The 20,371-nt window shown below is 39.2% G+C and overlaps 1 protein-coding gene across 2 annotated transcripts; it reads left to right on the top strand.

The window, feature by feature from the left end:
- Nucleotides 1-414: 414 nt before the first annotated feature.
- LOC118269958 (pro-resilin) lies at nucleotides 415-20,323 on the top strand. Of its 2 annotated transcripts, none has more exons than XM_050706736.1 (4): nucleotides 415-551; nucleotides 2,366-2,407; nucleotides 18,019-18,085; nucleotides 18,347-20,323. In XM_050706736.1, the coding sequence occupies exons 2-4, from the start codon at nucleotides 2,387-2,389 to the stop codon at nucleotides 19,825-19,827; spliced, it is 1,569 nt and encodes a 522-aa protein (XP_050562693.1). In that variant the 5' UTR covers nucleotides 415-551; nucleotides 2,366-2,386; the 3' UTR covers nucleotides 19,828-20,323. The 2 variants fall into 2 exon arrangements, with proteins under 2 accessions (XP_050562693.1, XP_035441249.2); XM_035585356.2 differs by having other exon boundaries at nucleotides 18,368-20,323.
- The last annotated feature ends 48 nt before the right edge of the window (nucleotides 20,324-20,371 follow it).

Genomic DNA, 20,371 nt, shown 5'->3' on the forward strand with positions numbered 1-20,371 from the left:
AAATTAAACATAACTGGTCCTGTAATGACTGATCCCATAAAATGATGACAAATGACCACAACATCGATATCGATGATTGATGACGTCACAGGACATTCTCTTTTTCGGAACAGTTTCTTTTATTTTGTAGTTGAAAAACCAAACAACTTATTTTCACTGACATGTCTAAAGTATTGAAGACTCGTAATATTCCCCTACAACCCTGTTCTTGTGAAAGGATACTATCAGATCACCGTGGACATCCAGCATAACCCAACTGAGTGACCTTTCACTTCCCTTGAAGCGATGGCTGATGGCTCCCATCATCGAAGCCACCATTAGGCCAATTATTAGAGCATATTTAGTGGCATTACATATCCTCGCCGCCGCCGGTAGGGGGGGTGGGGGCTGCGTATAAAGCGAAGATGCGCGCACGCAGCCCGCAACACAGCATCGTCGCGTGCACACGTCACGTGGACGACTTGCTCCGAACTTTGCCGATTGTATTTACGAAGTTTGTGAACTTTATCTGTTGACGTTCTCTTGTGCTTTTCGGATTCTGTGAACTCCTGGTAAGTTTGTGCTGTGTGATGTTGGTAGTAATAAGTTGTTTAGTGTGGCTTTAGGTTGCTGTAACAGTTGTCTTAATAATTGTAAAAGTTTAGACGAAAGCTTACAATAAAATAAACAAAATCTCATTTAAATTATAAGTTAAAAGGTTTTGTGTAATTTATAAAAATAATAAAATAAAATGTGATCAGTTTTCGTTTTCCCAAATCCAAATTGATTTGTTAGAAAGTATCGCTATAAAATTTTTCACTGTACTCTTACTCTGGAAACATAAAACAAACGTTCTGCATTACTCTGAAAATTATAAAAATAGTTTGACAAAATATTCAATTAATTCCAAGTCGTGACTTTGTTCCCCTGTAATATTTAAAACAGTAGCCGACTTAGTAATTTGTGTACAATTATAACTATTACAAGTTGCGACATCTTGAGCCTGCGCCTGCGCACAGAGGGTTACCGCAAATTACATTGAAACAAATTATTTCAGTATTATGGTAATAAATTGTAATCTCTAATTTGTAGAAAAATCTCCGAGAAATATTTGCACTACTTACAAAATAATTTCATTCCACGATAACCAATAAATACCTACTCATCTCTACCCATATCTAGTAAATTTCAATACATATAAAAAATAAATATACAAAAAACAAATAAACCAATACATTTTTGAATAACAATAATTTTAATAAGATAAGATTTAGTATTGATCTATGATCCGATATAACATTTCCGATATGACCTTAACCGATCCGTTTCTTTTTTAATTTTTTTACAAAATATTTTTATTTATTATTTAGTATATAAAATTATAACTTAAGAATAATGGATAAACATTACTTGATAATTTAGATAGGCCGACTGATAATCTTGTAGTCGATTTTATATCGTATCCTCTACTATATCTATAAATAAACAAAATACTAAATATTTGTTGTAACATAACACGTATAAGTACAATCAAACATTGTCCAAGCTTTCATACAAAATCATAATTATTCTGAAGGACTTCTCAATTCTTGAAACAGAGATTTGGTCGTAAAATAAAAAAAGTATTTTCCTTAACCGATATCACGAGTATAACGGCTGAGGAAAATTGTCCAAGATTTCCCTCGAGGACAACTTTATATAAAGCTTACAATCATTCGGTGTAAATATTAATTAGATATGAAAGTTATAACGTTTGTCTTATAAAATAAGATTCGAGTTCTTATAAAAATAATCTATCAAATCTTCAATCCAATATTACTTGTCTAGTAAGTAAATACAAACCCTGAATATTCCATTCTCATGAAAATAAAACTAAAACAACAAAACTAGTATCAAACCCAGGACACACAGAGCAGTAACAAAAATCTATCCCACTATCATCCTTTATCATCATCATGCTGCTCTTATCTGATCTTTAGTCTCATAAGCCATCATCTACCATTTAGTAACTACATAGAAACTTAATCCTAAAACCAACAAAATTAATTCTTTAAAACAATTTTAAACAAAATTATTAACTCATAATATAAAATAAAACGAATATATTCCACAAGTTAAAATAAAACAGCAGTAGAATTTATTAAAATAGCTTAATATAACGTGTAACAGAGCTAAGTGCGTATTAAGCTGGGGTTAAGTAAATGCTACCTTTGTGCTTAGTGCTCGCTGCCGAGCGCTCTAATTAACACGACTTACTTAGTTCCATATGTTAAAGCTCCGTAATTTATTATACATCATAATATATGTGTTAATGTGTGTGTGTTCTCTGTAATATATGTTTTATATGTTGTATGTATGATTAAGTTATGTTTATGTCCTCTTGCAGACTGTCACCGTCGCCACCAAGATGGTCCACATTAAGTTAGCGGTAAGTTACTACTTAAGATTATACGAATCCTTACATGTCTCACATTAAGCTGAAAATCAATTCATTGATTTACTAGTTTCTACCAGCGAACAAATAGGTGAATCTCGTTTAATTACCTTTCGCGTAGAATTTTGAGAAATCCTGTATTAGTGCTCCCTTATACTCCTCAAAGAACATACAGCTCTCTAGGTCCTGTAGTTTCGGTTATCAGTCGGTAATTCGTAATTTACTATTGATTCTTTGCGTTTGGTAAGCTTAACTATAAAATTAAGACCCGTTATTCCGAAACTCTGCAAGTTAAAGAAATAAGTTGACAATTGACAAACGTAAACGTTAGCACCAGCTGATCCAATTCCACCGCGGGCGAGCTGGTGTGGTCGTAGAACGCGAAGTTTTAACACAAGTCCAAAGTTTGGTGGCGCAGCGACAGCGCGGCGACAATATTTTACAATGAACGCTAATAGATAAATGGGTTAAATGTAGAACTCCAGTTACCGTCACACTCAGTCACAGTTACCGGGATATTTCCAGTTATTTCAGAGAATTTCTGGATTTTACAGTCAAATGGTCAATGTTGAGAGCTTTTTCCTTCAGTTTATCATAAAAAATAAACCTTAATATTGAGTAGAAACAGTTTTAAACACATTTTATTTAATGACAATAAAAAATGCTGCCACAAATACTATTATATCACACAAAATAATATTGAATAATATTTCAATATTAAAACTAAGTGTGTCAATGTTCCGCATATCATAAATATTTGCAAACAAGAATACATCAATATTATGTTAATACGTAACGATAGTTTACATATTTAGCATTAATTGTCTACATATTTGACAAAGACTTGGCATCAGTGTTACCTATTAAACTTGGAACTGTTGAACTGAGTAGGAACGGAGTGGTTTTTAGTCAGTAAGAGTCTGACACTCCCTCGCGCCTCGCCCAAGGCAAAAGAAGTCATTGGATGATTTTCCCACCCCTCAAAAAAACCTACCATAGCGTACAGTCCCAAGCTCCTAATAGTGCTTTTGAAAAAGTATAAAGAATCTATAGTAAAATTATATTTAAGAATAAAACTAAAAGGTCACTAACACAGGAACAGGTTGATGTGACTCATTGAATAGTTTACTCACCTGTTACCACACTGTGATACGCGGTATCATCAGTGCACTGTATGCGGGCTGACACACTACTTTCTGTTTTCATTCAGTGGTAACACACACAATAACCTAGTGTTTAAAATAAGTATTAGATACAATTCTTCAGTTTTTCTTCACATTAGATTTTTTGGTTTGAAAATAAATAGGCAAAAATATAAAGGTGAAAGAAAAAGTAAAACGATGATTAATAAACAACTGGAGTTCCTTAATTTCTCACAATATTTGTACCATAAAAACAACTAAATAAGTTTGTTCTGTCAAATTGATGTATTTGCTACAAATCGAGTGAATCATAGACATAAAGGCGTCATCTGACTGCGGCGCTCCGGGTTGCGTCACAATCTGCGGCGTGCACCGCCACCGCACTGTAGGGCTGTCTGCACTTTGTACCGAGGCACTTTATAGTATTATGAGGTGAATAGTGAAGAATCTTGCACAAAAACCTAGTAACTTACATCAATGAATAGGTTCTCAAAATACATAAATGAAAAAAGTTATCTAAAGTAGTCAAACATTCATCAAATCATTCTTAAAACTTTCAGTGTTACTTAAACTTGACAGTGTTTCATTGACTTCTGAATATAAATAAAACAATTTTAGTATCTATCGTAAGTGTAATACATGATAGTTCAGCCCTGCTGTAACCGCAGAACATTGCATCACGTCACTTACCGGCACGAGACACGGCAACACCTTCCAGTCATTCATCTTACTTCTCCGTACAACCCTGCACCGCTACAATACGCGCATTATTCCTTTATTCCTTCTTTTTATTTTATTTTTAACGCGCGATTTTATTTGCCGCGTTTTGCTAGAAGCGAGCTTCTTTATTTAATTGTAATTACAATTAGAGTAAATTACATTAACTACGTTACGAGCCCTTCCAAATTAAAACCACGCTCCTTGAATTTTGTCTCAAAAATATTAGAGTCATTTAATGCTATTATGTAAAACAGTTTGTCTAAAAAAGTTAATTGTCTATTTCTCTGTGAGATAATAAATGTGCAAACAATTAACACAGAAACAAATGCAGTTGATGTTATAATAAAAATGCAAATTTTAATGTAATGACTGTATTAGATGTGTGCATGTGTGTTCGTGTGTTTCCGTGGATGTGACGTGACGTAAGCGGGCTGCGCGCGCGCATAGAAAGTGTCAATAAGGTCAAGGTTGTACCTCTTCCGCGGTTTACGTCACGCGGAGAAACTTAGGGCTGTGTAAAGTTTTTAATTAAGTTTAATTTATTTAAACAAATATTATTGTATTTGTAAGGTTTTGTGCGACCTACATATCTAGTATGTAGTGTGATTACATAAAATACACTAAATTCAAAAATATCAATAGATTTATGCGCAATGCCAGACCAAACTTAACTATTATTAAAATCGAATCTACAATTTCTTTCTTTACTCTACACCAAAAGAGGGTCGATGAACCCTTCATTTCCAATGCAAATCCTTATTCAAATCGCCAGCCCTATCATCCCATATGCGCACACGCATGGTAATAGCCAGCTTTTGTTCGCTAGTTATAAACTTTTCTCACTTATAGCGGCGTCTAGTGCCACGGTGTGGTGATGTAACATGTGTTGTTCAAATGTAATAATACCATGTCGTTGCAAAACTGTTATGTCAAATGTCGTGATAGCCCGGGGGTTAAGGGGCCAGCTCCTCAAACGTAAGGTCGTGGGTTCATAACGAGCGTAGTACGATAGTGACCTTTATATACAATGGTGTTTTTTTCATAATCGAGGGCGTCAATATTCGAAATGATATAACATGTAGGTACCTACTTATGCTATTGTTCGTAAAGGGCCGAGAAGATGTACACTTGAGAGTGCTAGTGAGACGATCAAAGCAAGGGTCCCAAGTTCAATTCTGTCTCGGGGCAAAGCAATGAATTAAAGAATGGAGTCTAGATATGAGCCCGATGGACTGCAGTAGGTTTACCTTATTTCCATACACTGTACAGGGCTATTAACACCATATAGAACCTTTAACTGGTGAAATATGGGAGATACATTAAAAATGTGCTCCTACATAATATGTCTTCCCTGGGTTATAAGGCAAGACGATTGCTTTTAAAGATTGGGATATCTTGATGAGCTCGTATTCTTGGTAATCAGTTTTCATTTAGTTGAGTGTAATTTAGTTGAGTGTAAAAGAGGAAAATTAAGTTGAATGAATTCACCTTAATTTTCCCCAATAAGTAGTTAACAAAAACGTGACAATAACTGAACCATTAAGCTTCGTAGTTATAATAACTGCGACAGTTAACCTCTCGTTATCCACCGACACGTAGCCGTAACACCGTATTACCGACACTTACTATTTAGATAGCACTAATTACCCACTTACTGGGCCGCGCCACACACCGAACTGTAACGTGATACGAAGTTTTCATACAGCAGTAGATATACTAGGCAAAATATCATAATTTTAATGTCACACCATATTACACCAGTAAAAACTAATGAGGTTTTATTTAATAGTACGAGTAGTACTGGAATACTAAAACATGGCACAGTTTTTGCACAATTCATTAATAATATTCTAAAACGAAAAGTCTGTATTTAGGCCCGAGAATCACACTCGTTACGAACAAAAATCATTCATAAAAATATATTTTTACGGTACGGTGTGTAATACAGCCGCGATCGCGATCCAGCAACTCAAGCGCATGCATAATTACCGTGTGAATACTGTGATTTATAGCGTGCGCCCGCGCAGGCTTGTCAATGAGAAGCGACGCCGGCGCCGATCAGCTTTTTAAAGTACATAATTATATAGCTGTTACATAAGTTAAGGCTTTGTTTCAGTGTAATGAGTAATGAGCTTTTAAGTATCTGTTATTGTTGTAGTTTATGCCTGTAAGCTCATATATGTATATGTATGACTGCACGGTTGGCGCGGTGGCTAGGCAACTGGCTGTCGTGTAACGTGTAGCGGGTTCGATTCCCGCACGAAACAACTCTTTGTGTGATCCGCAAATTGTTGTTTCGGGTCTGGGTGTTGCATGTAAAATTGTATGTTTGTAAACGCACCCATGGCATACGAGAAAATCCTAGAGTGGGAAAACCAGATTATTTAAACATTATAACAATGATAATCTTTTTCAATTACCACATAACGATACCTGAAATGATTACCTTTGTTTATTTTACAAGTTACAAAATTGAATCAACTTATTTAAGTTACATTCTTTACCTACATGTTTCTCCATATAAAACAGTCACATGTTACCAAACATTGACCTTAGCGTCACTGGACCGTTGTTTGGTAAACAAACAATAGTTGCATTACATCCTGCGAGACAAACAAACAAGACGAAACATGGTGCAATGTATAATTCCATTAATTCTGCACCAATTTCGTTACACGCGTGCTACGGTGGTGGTGGTACTCCAGCCGTGGTATACTCCGTGACCCACATTGTGTTTACTAACTAATAATAACTGTGTCATAATGTTACTAGGTTCAAAAACAAACTAAAATTATACTCTATTTTTAAGTAAATTAAGTATATTTTCCGGTGATCAATATCCACATGTCGATAATCAGAAAGGAAAAGTTATTTATATATAGGAATAGGTTGTATATATGGCCCGCTATAAACAAAACAATATTGGTTTACAAGAATTAAAATAAAGCCATTGTTATAAAATGCTTGATTATATTAACTGATTTAAAAAATACAGTTAGAAATGAAAGCTACACAACTACATAATGCTTAATTATTACAAAAGTAAACTATTGTTCATTGTGCCATGAATTCTTGAGGTCCTACAATCGTCAATAATCATGGTGATTACTTCCACCTTCCACTACATCCCCCGTAATCTTGAGCTCCAGTTCCCAATACCGCTGATGATGTAACGGCGCAGATTACTTCAGATTCCACAATAGAAGCAACTGATAACATCTGATGATGAATGACGAAACTGTAGCAAACCTCGTGACTCTTAGACCACGAGAGCCGGAGAATGAGTTGTTAAATGACATATCTGATCTAAATTATTACGAACATCATGTTTCTAATGATATAACTTGACATCGTGATTATTTCTCAAAGGAATAAAGATAAGTATTGTTTTATCGATTTAGGAAACTAAGATATTGTTTCGTCGGTTATGGTCATACCCAATTACATTAGTATATGACTATACGAGGCTACAATGACAGTGATCACAAATTCAGCCTCTATAAAGATATTTCAGCCTCTATATAGCCGAACGTAACAAATGTACCCGTGCGTACGCGCGCGCTTCAAAGAACTATCAGACCACCACAGATAAAACCTAGTAGGATTGATTGCGACCTGGAGCTGCGGGTTCACTGAAGCGGCTCAAAGAGCAGAAGTATGGACAGGGTGGTTTTCTGTAAGAGTTCGTTGACAATCCCTCTCGCCTCACCCAAGGCGAGAAAAGACAAAAGCTGATTTTCGCGAAAAAAATAAACCTAACAAGTATTACTTTACCTAACTCGTAGATCAAACCTCTCTGATCTGTTCTGATGACCAAGCACCAAAACTATCACAGCGTGTAGTCTTCCGTCCTCCGTCCTCAGTACAACAATACAGTATACCGCCACAAGCCAGCTGGTGACAGTTCCCTCAAGATCTCGCCGCCATTGTTCAGCATCCACCAACAAAACAGCCGACACTACTATTATGTCGCCCGGTTTCACTTTCCTAGCTCTGATTACTGCTCACTTACTGTTGTATAGTGTTTTTTGTCCTAGAGATAGATTGGAAATCTTTAATTGTTACGGATTATGGGCTTTCTTTGTCTTCCATTATTAGAACAAGCAGGGTAACACATTGATCGACAAAGGTTTCGATCTCTCTTTCATTTAAGCATTGTCATGGTGTACCTCTTTAAGTATGACATCGCTTATTTTACCTACCAACTTGATCTCGAGTTGATTTGCAATGGTTTTCTCAAATATCTTCATTCATTTTGTCATCATTTTATATAGTTACAAATAAAAAACAAAACAGTCACCCAAACTTTGTACAACCATTTTCTCTAGAATAGCGAGTTCACGATGCTACGAAGCACAAAGCATACAACTATACAAAACGTTTACTTTGTAGTACACAGCTTTGACAGAACAACAAAGTATAGTCACTATAGTGGCACGGGTCGCCATCATAAACCATCGCCTTACATAACACGCGACACTATCGCCGGAGCGCGATACATTGCCGCTGCAATGCGTACTAATGTTAGATAACACCTCAGTTACTCGGCGATGGACGCTGCAGCAACGTTTTAGTGTATTACTTTTACTTTCGCTGTGGGAATCATTTGTTTGATGATTATTATGATGGAGTTATTCTACGTGCGGGTTAAATAATAAATAATAATGGCTTGCTTTTTGCATATTTCACGGATTGGATTAAGTGTGTTAATCGTCTTATTTATGGAGCGAATATAGGCTAATAACATAGACCTCTTTAAAACTATACATACTCTATCTGTCGTGTAATATCAATCTCCCCAATTGAAAATTGCAATCGGACTTCTTAATTCTACCTTTGAATTAAAACTAAACCTTTGCTGGCCATCAACTTTCGAGGCAGCCAAATAATTTCCTAATTAAATAATCTGGCAGTTTTTCTGTAATTCGACCTAGATTGAAATATCTGAGCGGTCGTGAGTTATGTTAATGGAAAGTAATTTGGTTCGAATGCGAGCTGCGGACATTATTGACATGAATTAGTTAGGCGGCTGCTGGGCCATGGACTCACCTACATTCGCATAAATATTAGATAATGATTGAGTGTTATGCCTATCACATATTTTGGCCCAAATATCTAAATTTTAGTTTTTATCTAATGATCTTATGGACATGTGATTGTACAAAAGTGCGTCCACGACACGTACCTTCTTACTTAGGTGCACGTACTTACTACGTAGGTACCTAACTTACCACTAGCACATAGCCTAGCTCTCAAAATAATGCCCTAGATTCCTAAATATAGGCATCTGGTCTGGTAACCACCTCATCAAAATTCCTTGAGTAACGTTCGCAACAAATACTCCAAATACTCCCAAATAATCTATCTATATAAAACTCTTCCGTTACTGAGTGACTGACTGACTGACTGACAGACAACGCACAGTCGAAACTACTGGTCGTAGACAGCTGAAATTTGGAATGTAGGTTCCTTGGGATATGTAGGGGAGCACTAAGAAAGGATTTTTGGAAATTCAACCCCCAAGGGGGGAAAAGGGGTAAAAACGTTTCTATGAAAAATCTTATTCCTTGGGTTTATAAACTTGAAACTTGGCATGAACACGTACATAGGCAAGTAAATATGTTTGACAATATAAGTTTTTTCAAACTACCCTCCAATCGTGATTTAGGGGTGCGATTGGGTGACTGATTTATTAACGCACAGCCGAAACCGCTCGGTATAGGAGTCTGAGATTTTGAACAGAGGTTCCTTTAGTAACATAAGTGAGCACTAAGAAGGGATTTTTGAAATGTCAACCCCCAAGGGGGGAAACGGGATAAACTGAGCCGGGGCTGCGGGAAAGTTCTAACGAGATACCGTGGCCCCGGAACGCAAAGGGCAACTGAAGGAACGAGGTGGGTTTTAGTCAGTAAAAGTTTGACACTCCCTTCCGTTCCACCCAGAGCGGGAGAGGTCATTTGATGATTTCCCATCCTTAAAAAAAAAGACTTTGTATGACAACTTTCAGTCGTCTCTTTAACATACATAATAACATACATAATTATGTACATACATGCATAACATTAATAACATCACGCCTTTAAATCCCTATTTTGTGTTAACACTACCCATACAAACAGCTAAAAGGAAACAAGTGAAGAGACGAAATTTGTCCGCATCCATTTTCACCTAAATTCTTAACGTTAATGAGATTTACTTTTTATTATCAGGTCAACCTAATAGCCTCACATGTACGTATAACTTCGTAAGAATTTTCTTTCAACTCCTAACCGTTGAGGAGTTGTACCTTCCATCATCAGCTCATTCACATGGGATGATGACTATCAGACTGTGGAAAAAGCCCTGTCGAGATCATTAAAAAACGCTATATATAACCGAATTACACGTGGGCGAAGCCGCGGGCGGAAAGCTAGTGTAATAACAATATTTATTTTGACACACGAACCAATATGGCGACACATCGCCAACTTACATTACCATAAATAAAGCTTTATTTGTAAAAAAATAATAATAAATTCGCGCGTTTTACTGCAAATGTTGCCATTTCATAAATATCAATGAAGTTGCGATGGTTCGCGCCGGTGTTGCCAACCCAGATATTGTTGTGTTACATAAAACTATAAAACCACTGAGATAACACACGCACAGGTTGCTCATCTATATCTTAATTCACTGTTGTGAGCTTACAGTTTCCCACAATAATTATAATAAAAAAATATATCAATGATGTGCAAAAACTTAAAGAGTCATAAATTAACAACGGCGTAGATGTTGGACCATCCAATAACGCTACGTCACTTTATTCACAAATATAATAACAATAAGACTAAATATAATCTGTGAGACAGTCATACTTTCTCACCTTCAAGATCATAATCGTCTACATAACGTGATCCATTAGTATTTGGTAATTCGCACAGTTTGCAGCTAATTCCAGACGAGTGCGTACTTATAATATAGCATTGCGCAACAAGTAATAGGTCGCCGGTTCGCTGCCCCTCACTTATAATACACCGTCACCTATTTGCGTGAGAAACTAACCTCAAACATTCTAATCCGCTCCCAGAAGTAACAGCTCCTCATAACAACTTCGATAAGCCTTTTTATCGGAAAGCGAAGTGAAGAAATATTGAATGGTGCAGCCCCTCCTGCATTGTTGTGGAAATGCACGAAAACACGAACGAGCCATTAGTCCAGACATGCAACTTATCTACGGCAACTCATTATTATAATTGCGTAACCTCCGCGGTGAAAATGGGCGGGAAAAACGTTGCAGCCATGTTGTATTCGAAAGTGTCATGGCGCGCGCTGCGTCTTCCTCCGAGGTCAGAAAAACAAACTATTAATGTAAACAATGCGCCGTGTGAACTTTAAAACCGACTTTTAAGATTAATAGATTACTTTTTTAAGTATTCACGTGAGGAAGTTTGTATTAGAATTTATCTCGCTGTATTAGCTCACGCTCCGTTCATTAGTGGCTGTTAATAATCCAGCCAGTATAATGGAAGTTGATTAATCTTTCAAAGGTAACAATATAATTTATAATTGAATGCTGCAGACGGAACTACGGAAATGGTTCCGTTATTACGGAGATTTCCCCAGATAATAACTATCGACAGTTGGTATCTGCAATCAGACTACACTCCAAGTTTGCCGGCTTACGTAACAAGCGACGCGGAGCTCGTATTCTATGCATAACTAGGCGCTCATACATTCCTGGTAATGGAGTTTTTCTTCGACATGATTGAGTTGCCATAGTCTTCTTGCTGTAATGGCTTCGATGCGGGAAGTGGGTTACTGTGGTACGAGGCGATGAGGTAGCAACTGCGCACATTGTACTCTATGTAAACGAAGTCACTCCATGTTTGTGAATTTAATTCAGTAAATTATTTAGACACAGCAGATTTCAATGACTATAATTCCCATATTTCACACCAACAAAGATCACACTCATATTATTAAAACAATTGCGAATTAAAAATCCCATCTGAGATAGTCATAAAGGGACCTGAGTGTGGTTGCCCAAGATCCTGTGTGTCGCAAGCTCTCCTCTCCGGCTGCATCGGGCCGGTCGGTGGTGTTCGCACCATTTCTATGCACAATATGCGCGCGGGTTGCACATCGCATTGTCGCGTGCCGTGGTTCCCGCGCGCGGTTCCCGTGAGACTCGTCACGCGCAAATGTAAACGTTTAGGGTTTCCAAACTAATGCACCTATCTATGCAGCTGCAGTTACTACGTTGCAAAAGAAACCTTTCATTTCTGAAATATATTATAGGAGAATTTCACCCAACACCTTTTTTTATCTTTTCCATAATTTCAATTCCTATAGTAACCTTACCCTTTGATTGCAAAACTTCAAAGATTGACATCTAATAAACATCAGGAGGTTCGATACTCCTCCAGTGAGGGAGTAACGATGTAAGTGGAACTCATTTCCGTAACTTTATAGCGGTAGGAAGTGTATGACAAACCCAGCTTGGATCAATGTCAGTGTAATAGTTGAACATTTTGTTTTTTAATCTTCAGTGAAGTTTATACTTAGAATTATCATGATTTAATGGTTAATTTTAACTTGAAATCAAGTATAACATCGTTGATGGCTTAATTCTACATAAATAAGCCTACTCTACTTTTGCATATTAAGTTATGTCAGGAGCGATTCTCATGGATATATCTTTGTAGCCAATTACAACTATTTGGCAGACTCGTATGTATGAAGAACCGGCACCTCTGTAGTCACTCTAAATATCTATTCGCAGAAATTTCTATTTACAGCTACAATATGAAATTAAAACAGACTGATATTATCGTGGTATATTAATTCAGCCATGTTTACGTATATTGTATGATATAATTAGGCGTATTGTTGCATTATTGCATCATGTCACTTTCTTTGTATGATGTCTGCAGATGTGCAGATAGCACACGTTACGAGTATGCAGTGAATGCACCTGGCTGCTAAGTTTGATGCACTTAAGTGATTAAGTTGTGCTCTAAAACAATAGCGTTCTAAGGTATTATGAGCTGTTAAACGAAGTGGTTAGCGGGCCACGAAAACTGCGGGCGACACGACATTTTTTATACGGTGATGTAGATTGTAAGATAATGTTTGTGGCGTTTTTATTGAAACTAACTTGATAGTTTTAATTACTTTATTTGTCTTATAGTTAAATACTTACACGTTTGTACTGTATGTGTGGTTAAACCGTACCACTGGTTTATACTTACATGTACTAATTCTGAATACAATCAATTTACATGATATTATTCCAATTTCAACCAAGTTTTAAATATCAGTACTTTAAATGGTCAGTTCTTTACCTATCTATAGCTAAATAAAGGTCCATCTCTCAAATTAATTACAACAAAAACATATTTACTACAGTAATTGAATTACCAATCTCCGCTAGTTTCGCGGCCACGACTTAGTTGCTTACGTTACAATTACCATGTTCCCGTACACGACACGCTGTCACGTCAACTCGACGATACACAAATACACAGAAACACACACATACGTCACGTCAAACACGTCACACACGTCATGTAGTAAATGAAATGTTGCTATCGTTAGGAATATTATGTAGATATTATACTGAAACACTATTGATTGAGAATGATAAAACCAAACTTAGGTATTCGTATCTAGGTACAAATAGGTATTTGTTTTTGCTATAAATGTTTTAGTGCTTAAGTTTACCTAGCGGGTTTACCGGGGCTTCGGCTCGAAAAGCAGGAATAGGAACGGGGTGGTTTTACGTCAATAAGAGTCTGACACTACCTCTCGCCTCGCCCATGCAGGAGAAAGCATTGGATGATATTCTTTACTTAAAAAAAGTGTTTATGTTTAAAAAGTTAGTATACTCATTCCGGATTAAAAAAATTACCTGTACCTACACACTAAATGCCACACATACATTAGCCAAATAGAAAACATACACACACTACATTCTATTGTTTGTCCAAAAAGAGTTAATGAAAGTTTAATCCCATCAAAAACATCCTGTAAAAAACCCAAGTCTCGCAGCTCAGTCTTTCTACCGTCAAAAGTTGTGAGATCCATGTAATACCAAGTCGGTTAATCTATTTAGTGTCTACTTGAAGGACCTTCTGTCTTAAGTTATTACATAAGTTATTATCATGCCAATATTAAAAATATTTAACGTTTTAAACAAATAGATCGACTTGGACATCGCTTGATTTGATTATTAGTATGTATCACACTACACAGCACGACGGGCCAGCGACCAACAGGAACGAGAGTTTCAATCGCGTGAGGCGCGAGAGACTAAAGAATCTAATATAATATTGTAATATTCATTTTGTTTTCATGCGATGTCCAAGTCGATCTATTTGTTTAAAACGTTAAATATTTTTAATATTGGCATGATAATAACTTATGTAATAACTTAAGACAGAAGGTCCTTCAAGTAGACACTAAATAGATTAACCGACTTGGTATTACATGGATCTCACAACTTTTGACGGTAGAAAGACTGAGCTGCGAGACTTGGGTTTTTTACAGGATGTTTTTGATGGGATCTCACTTCTTTTTGTAGAGCCTTTCTTTTTACAAAATTCTTTTCTTTTCTTTTTTTTTCTTTCTTTTTTCTGTAATATATTGTTTTATTAGATTTTCGTACTTCAAGACATGTCCAATCATGTGTTTTTCATTACGTCGACCATTTTACAAGTAATAATGTTGTTCAGTTTCATGGGCTAAACACACCCTTACCCACCCTATACCCCCTCCCTTGCCTCATATGGTAGGTACCTATCTACACCTATTAAATTTATAACCACCACCAACCACCAACTGCATAAATAACTTTGTAATCCCATATATTTATATGGGATTACAAAGTTATTGATGCAGTTGGTGTATTTGGAAAACTGGACCGAAATTACAAAATATTTAAGTTTTCCCATGATTAAGACACTAAACTCTATATGTATTCCAAATATGAAGCTTCTAAGTCTGCTAGAAGTGCCTTGGACTTTTGATGATCGGTGAGTCAGTGAGTGACAAAATTTAGAAACTTTAACAAGTTGTCATTCTTAAACTACTGGTTCAAATTGACTGAAATTTTAAATATTCCGTGTTTATACAATGCCGGATTAGTTACTGAAGATTCAGGTTTCTTGCTTTATCCACAACCGAATTATAGGGGGTCGAAAAAGGCCCGAATTGCTTCGAGAAAAGGATGGTACGGCCGTGCCGCTTTTTTTGCTCGACTTGGCGGGGGCACTGCCGTGCCCCCAGATATCGTCTGAATAACTCTCGTTCATCTTAATGTTCCTCTGACCTGTTTGCTCGCGGGCTGTGAAACACGGCGTTTAGCATAATCCACCACAGCGCAGTTGTGTAAGCAGAGCTCTCATAGAGCGCACTCGTGAGGATTCCCTCCTAATTACCTGTAGAGATAAGTTACACGCATCGGTAACCAATTACATGTGCTCAGTCTTCGTTAATTTATTGCTGTGTTCATGATTTCGGTATGAAGGTATCCCTTGAGAAAACCCAATATTTTCCCCGGGACAAGTCTACATAATATAACGTCACGTCTTTTAACCACCGAAGACCTATAAAGCTCTGTCTGGGAATCGAAACCGAGACTCCTTGCTTGGCAGTCCATAAGTCTGCCAAACACCAAAAACCCTATGTGCTAGTGAAGACTCCACTGACCTATAAAATTATAAGAAGTGGGTACTTAAATAAGCACGAAATTATTTAAGTAATACATATTACGATTACATTATTACATACGATTATATATAAGTAGTGAAGCACATAATGTAATGTTAATTACAAGAATAGACCTTCCACTCCACATTACGCACGACGCAGTAAAGTCCCCCTGGCCGGACTAATCACCATGGTTGCAACATCAGACCCTGACACTGTTAGCTATGGTGCCCGCGAGACCATGAACCACTACTTTGGGAAGAATGGTAATCTTTATTGCCATCGACTTAGATGCTACTGTTATCCAGTTGACGGTAAATCACCAAACTTGTACATCTTCAAACTCTTTACCCATACTAATTAAATGGTCGTAAGAGTGCCAAACAAGAGGTTTCCAGTTGGATTCCCAGGTAGGACAACAATAGCAAACGTAGGACCCGTAACTAGCGAAAAAAGTATCACATTTTATCTCTATTTACTTCTTCAAACAATAAAAGTTGTCCCATACTGTACTACGGGCTCCCATCCTGTCGCCGGCCTGGATACAGGCGTCTTAACCTCGTTACATCACACAAATGACATGTTTAGCAAAAAGCGAGTAAGTACACGTCCCCCGGCTTTCTCCGCGGAGGTCAATAGTGAGTGCAGATGAGCAGGGTTACGTCACCGCGTCATTATGAGTACGACTGCTATCACACACGCGGATATGTCATCGGTAATCTCTTCCGGAGGTAAAATTTGATTGCGACAATCTGCAATATCTGTGAATGGTGATGGAGTGTCGAGTCACGAGGAATGCGTCTCTACTTGGTATTCATATTGTTAGTACTTCATTTCTTACAAAAAGCCTGAAAAACGATTGACACTGAAAACAAAAAATACACATTATTGCATTGACACGATGGACAGTAATGATCAAATAAAATCATTATAGGAGTAAAACAAAAAAATATTCTCCTTAATCGGTACTTCTAAAATAGTGGAAATTTGAAGTTAGGAGTTAAGCAACATGATGTACTCCTGATCCAAGGCATGCGTATCATTACAACGTTATATGTAAATTAATTGAAAGTTGAACCATCCAAACGTCGGCAGATAACATCAGCCTCCGTGAAAGTACAAACACAACGTACGTAATGTGCTGGGTATGTGATGTACTTCAAGTTTACGGCGCCGGCGCACGTGGGCAGACTGCCACACGTCTTGCTAGATAATCTGTGGCGGAGGATTTCGACCGCGCATGCGTGACCGCCATACTAACTCCAACATTATGAGTCATTTTCAATGAAATTCGGACATTGTTTACATACGCACGCGCACCAATTATGTCCAATGTTGGTTAAATCGTCAAATGGGAATGCAAGGTTTCCGAAATGTGAAACTTTTCCTTTTAGTTACTTGCGTATAGGTATGTCAAAGTCACAGCATGCGTTGACTGTTAAGTAACTATTAATCAGTCCTACAACGATCAAGTTCAGCCTAAAGCTGGAAACCTACAAATTGTTTGACTCAATTTAATGGCTTACCTAGCAATACATTTCAATCCCAAGCCTAGAAAAGACAGTAACAAAGCGGCCACTTCGCTCACCACACTAATTTATGTTAACAAGATAGTGAGAGCAATTAAACCTTCAAGGTTTGCTGCTGTTTGGCAACAAAACCGCGCCATTTAAATCAATTGCCAGTCGAGTCATTTGTCGCGGATTCGCGAGGAGTAGTAGATTGCGGTGTGGCAACAGGGCGATCAGCGCGGTGGGAAAGTGTGGCAACACCGCGTCGTTACAATGAGGGTACCTACATTGTCTAGTGGCACAAAGTGACACACGTCCACTGATGACTCTCCTTGGTGTGTTCACACCTCCTGCCATTTTATAATTGTTGTCTTTTTGTAACTTAACTTCAGAAGTTAATGCCATATTCTGAAAGGTTTAAAATAAATGACAATTGAGATTCTACTGCAGTAGGACATTGAGACTTATCTCTTCATATCTCAGAATTGTACAAAATGTTTGGTGACTTTTATCAGTCGCTAATGTTCCTCTTCCATTGTTCCAGCTGGTACCAGCGCTGGTGCTGCTGTCGCTGGCTGCAGCCACCCCCCGCAAGACGTACAAGCGTGAAGGTAAGCCCCCGCCCGACCACTCGACTAACACAGACATGCCTCTGTCATGAAGCAGGAATGTCACGTAGCACTAAACTTGTTCTGTGATCTTGTCATATGCTGGTAAACAGTTTATATCATTCCAACTTACATATTTTATGGTAACTGAGAATGTTGGCACAAACAAACTAATACTTTGCCAAGATGTGTCGTATTGTAGCATAAATACTTGTCTTCATGACAGAGGCTCTACGAAGTATTACTTACAATACGAAATAAAAGCACCAATCCCTTTGTTCGCAGCGCCCCTGAGCTCGTCGTACCTGCCTCCCTCGCGAGGTGGTGGCGGCCACGGGGGCGGTGGACACGGCGGCGGTGGACACGGAGGCGGCGGCCATGGAGGCCATGGAGGTGGCAGGCCATCGTCCTCATACGGCGCTCCCAGCAAGCCTTCCAGCAGTTATGGACCTCCTAAACCTAGCTACGGACCACCGAAACCATCGAGCAGCTACGGAGCCCCACCATCATCAAGCTACGGACCCCCGTCACAAAGCTACGGACCCCCTCCATCCAAGCCTTCCAGCTCCTATGGACCCCCACCATCTAAGCCATCAAGTTCCTACGGCCCTCCTGCATCTAAGCCCTCAAGCTCTTACGGAGCCCCAGCAAGGCCTCCAGCGACAAGCTACGGAGTGCCAACTGGACCTTCTACGACTTATGGCGCTCCTAAACCTTCCAAGCCCTCCAGCTCTTACGGCGCTCCCTCCAGCTCCTACGGAGCACCCTCACCACCTTCCAGCTCGTATGGCGCCCCGTCTCCTCCTTCAAGTTCATACGGTGCTCCCTCGTCTGGCCCATCCAGCTCATACGGTGCTCCTTCTCCTCCTTCCAGCTCCTACGGTGCGCCTTCGTCCGGCCCCTCCAGCTCATACGGTGCACCTTCTCCACCCTCCAGCTCCTACGGTGCCCCAGCCTCACCTCCCTCTAGTTCTTACGGTGCCCCTGCATCTCCTCCATCCTCATCTTACGGTGCTCCCGCGTCTGCACCATCCTCATCTTATGGTGCTCCCCCCTCCTCGTCCTATGGTGCCCCAGCATCTCCTCCCTCATCTTCCTACGGAGCTCCCTCATCTGGTGGTAGCAGCGGTGGCTTCAGCAGCAGCGGTTTTGGCAGCAGTGGTTTTGGAAGCAGCGGTTTCGGAGGCAGCAGTTTCGGCTCTAGTGCACCCTCGTCAAGCTATGGAGCCCCATCCAGTTCGTACGGAGCACCCGCGGCGCCTTCAAGCAGTTATGGTGCTCCTAGCAGCGGCGGCGGCGGCGGCCATGGTTCAGGCGGTGGGTACTCTTCTGGTGGCGGATCTGGTGGGTACTCTTCGGGCGGCCATGGTTCAGGCGGTGGATACTCCTCGGGCGGATCTGGTGGATACTCCTCTGGCGGCCATGGTTCAAGCGGCGGATACTCCTCGGGCGGCTCCGGTGGTTACTCATCAGGAGGATCTGGTTTCGGCGGTGGTCACTCTAGCGGCGGCGGTGGCGGCCATGGCGGTAGCTCAGGAGGTTACTCATCAGGCGGAGGTGGTGGATACTCCTCTGGAGGCAGTGGTGGATACCCGTCGGGTGGAGGCTCTGGTGGATACTCCTCTGGAGGTGGATATTCCTCCGGGGGCTCGTCGGGCTTCGGCGGCGGCCACTCATCAGGCGGCGGCGGAGTGCCCGCGACCATCAGCCAGAGCTACGACTCCAACGGCGGCTACGTGTACTAGGGCCGGCTGCTGCTGCTGCTCGCCTAGTGCTCGCGTACTATAGTCAATTGTTAAGTTATCACAGACTCAGTATTGATGACGTGGCGAACGTCACAAATTAGGTTTGTATGTAATCAGCATGTAGGCTTTGAACCAAACCTGTATGTATTAGATGTTACAAAATGGAGAATTTGATGGAATGTGTAAAGCTCTCTGCTGACAGTGGGAGGTTACAATCCTGGACAGGCACTAACTAACTAATCTTTGAAGTCGCGAAGAACTATACAAGTTAGTAGGACGGAACATATTCTGTGTAATCTCAAAATTGTGATGTACAATCGGACGAAGTAACATGTACTCGTGTCGGTGCTGCTTACCGAGTAAGCGACGCTTCAAGTATTAACATTAACTTAATTTGTAATTAATGTAATGAAATTGTACAAAAATTTAGTTTTAAGGTCCCAATGAATGAATAATTATACTTTTGTATAAAATAAACTTTTGTAAATATTAAAAATGTTTGTTTTCATTAACTACGTCCCTGAGAAGTTTTCAATATTAACTA

This window comes from Spodoptera frugiperda, chromosome 30, assembly GCF_023101765.2.
Source record: "Spodoptera frugiperda isolate SF20-4 chromosome 30, AGI-APGP_CSIRO_Sfru_2.0, whole genome shotgun sequence".
NCBI lineage: Eukaryota > Metazoa > Arthropoda > Insecta > Lepidoptera > Noctuidae > Spodoptera > Spodoptera frugiperda.

Bases quoted from the DNA above. Each gene is read 5' to 3' on its own strand.
- LOC118269958 (XM_050706736.1), top strand. From the start codon at position 2,387: ATGGTCCACATTAAGTTAGCG. The intron at 2,408-18,018 runs GTAAGTTACTAC...CCATTGTTCCAG, and splicing joins TGGTCCACATTAAGTTAGCG to CTGGTACCAGCGCTGGTGCT. The intron at 18,086-18,346 runs GTAAGCCCCCGC...ACGAAATAAAAG, and splicing joins CAAGACGTACAAGCGTGAAG to CACCAATCCCTTTGTTCGCA.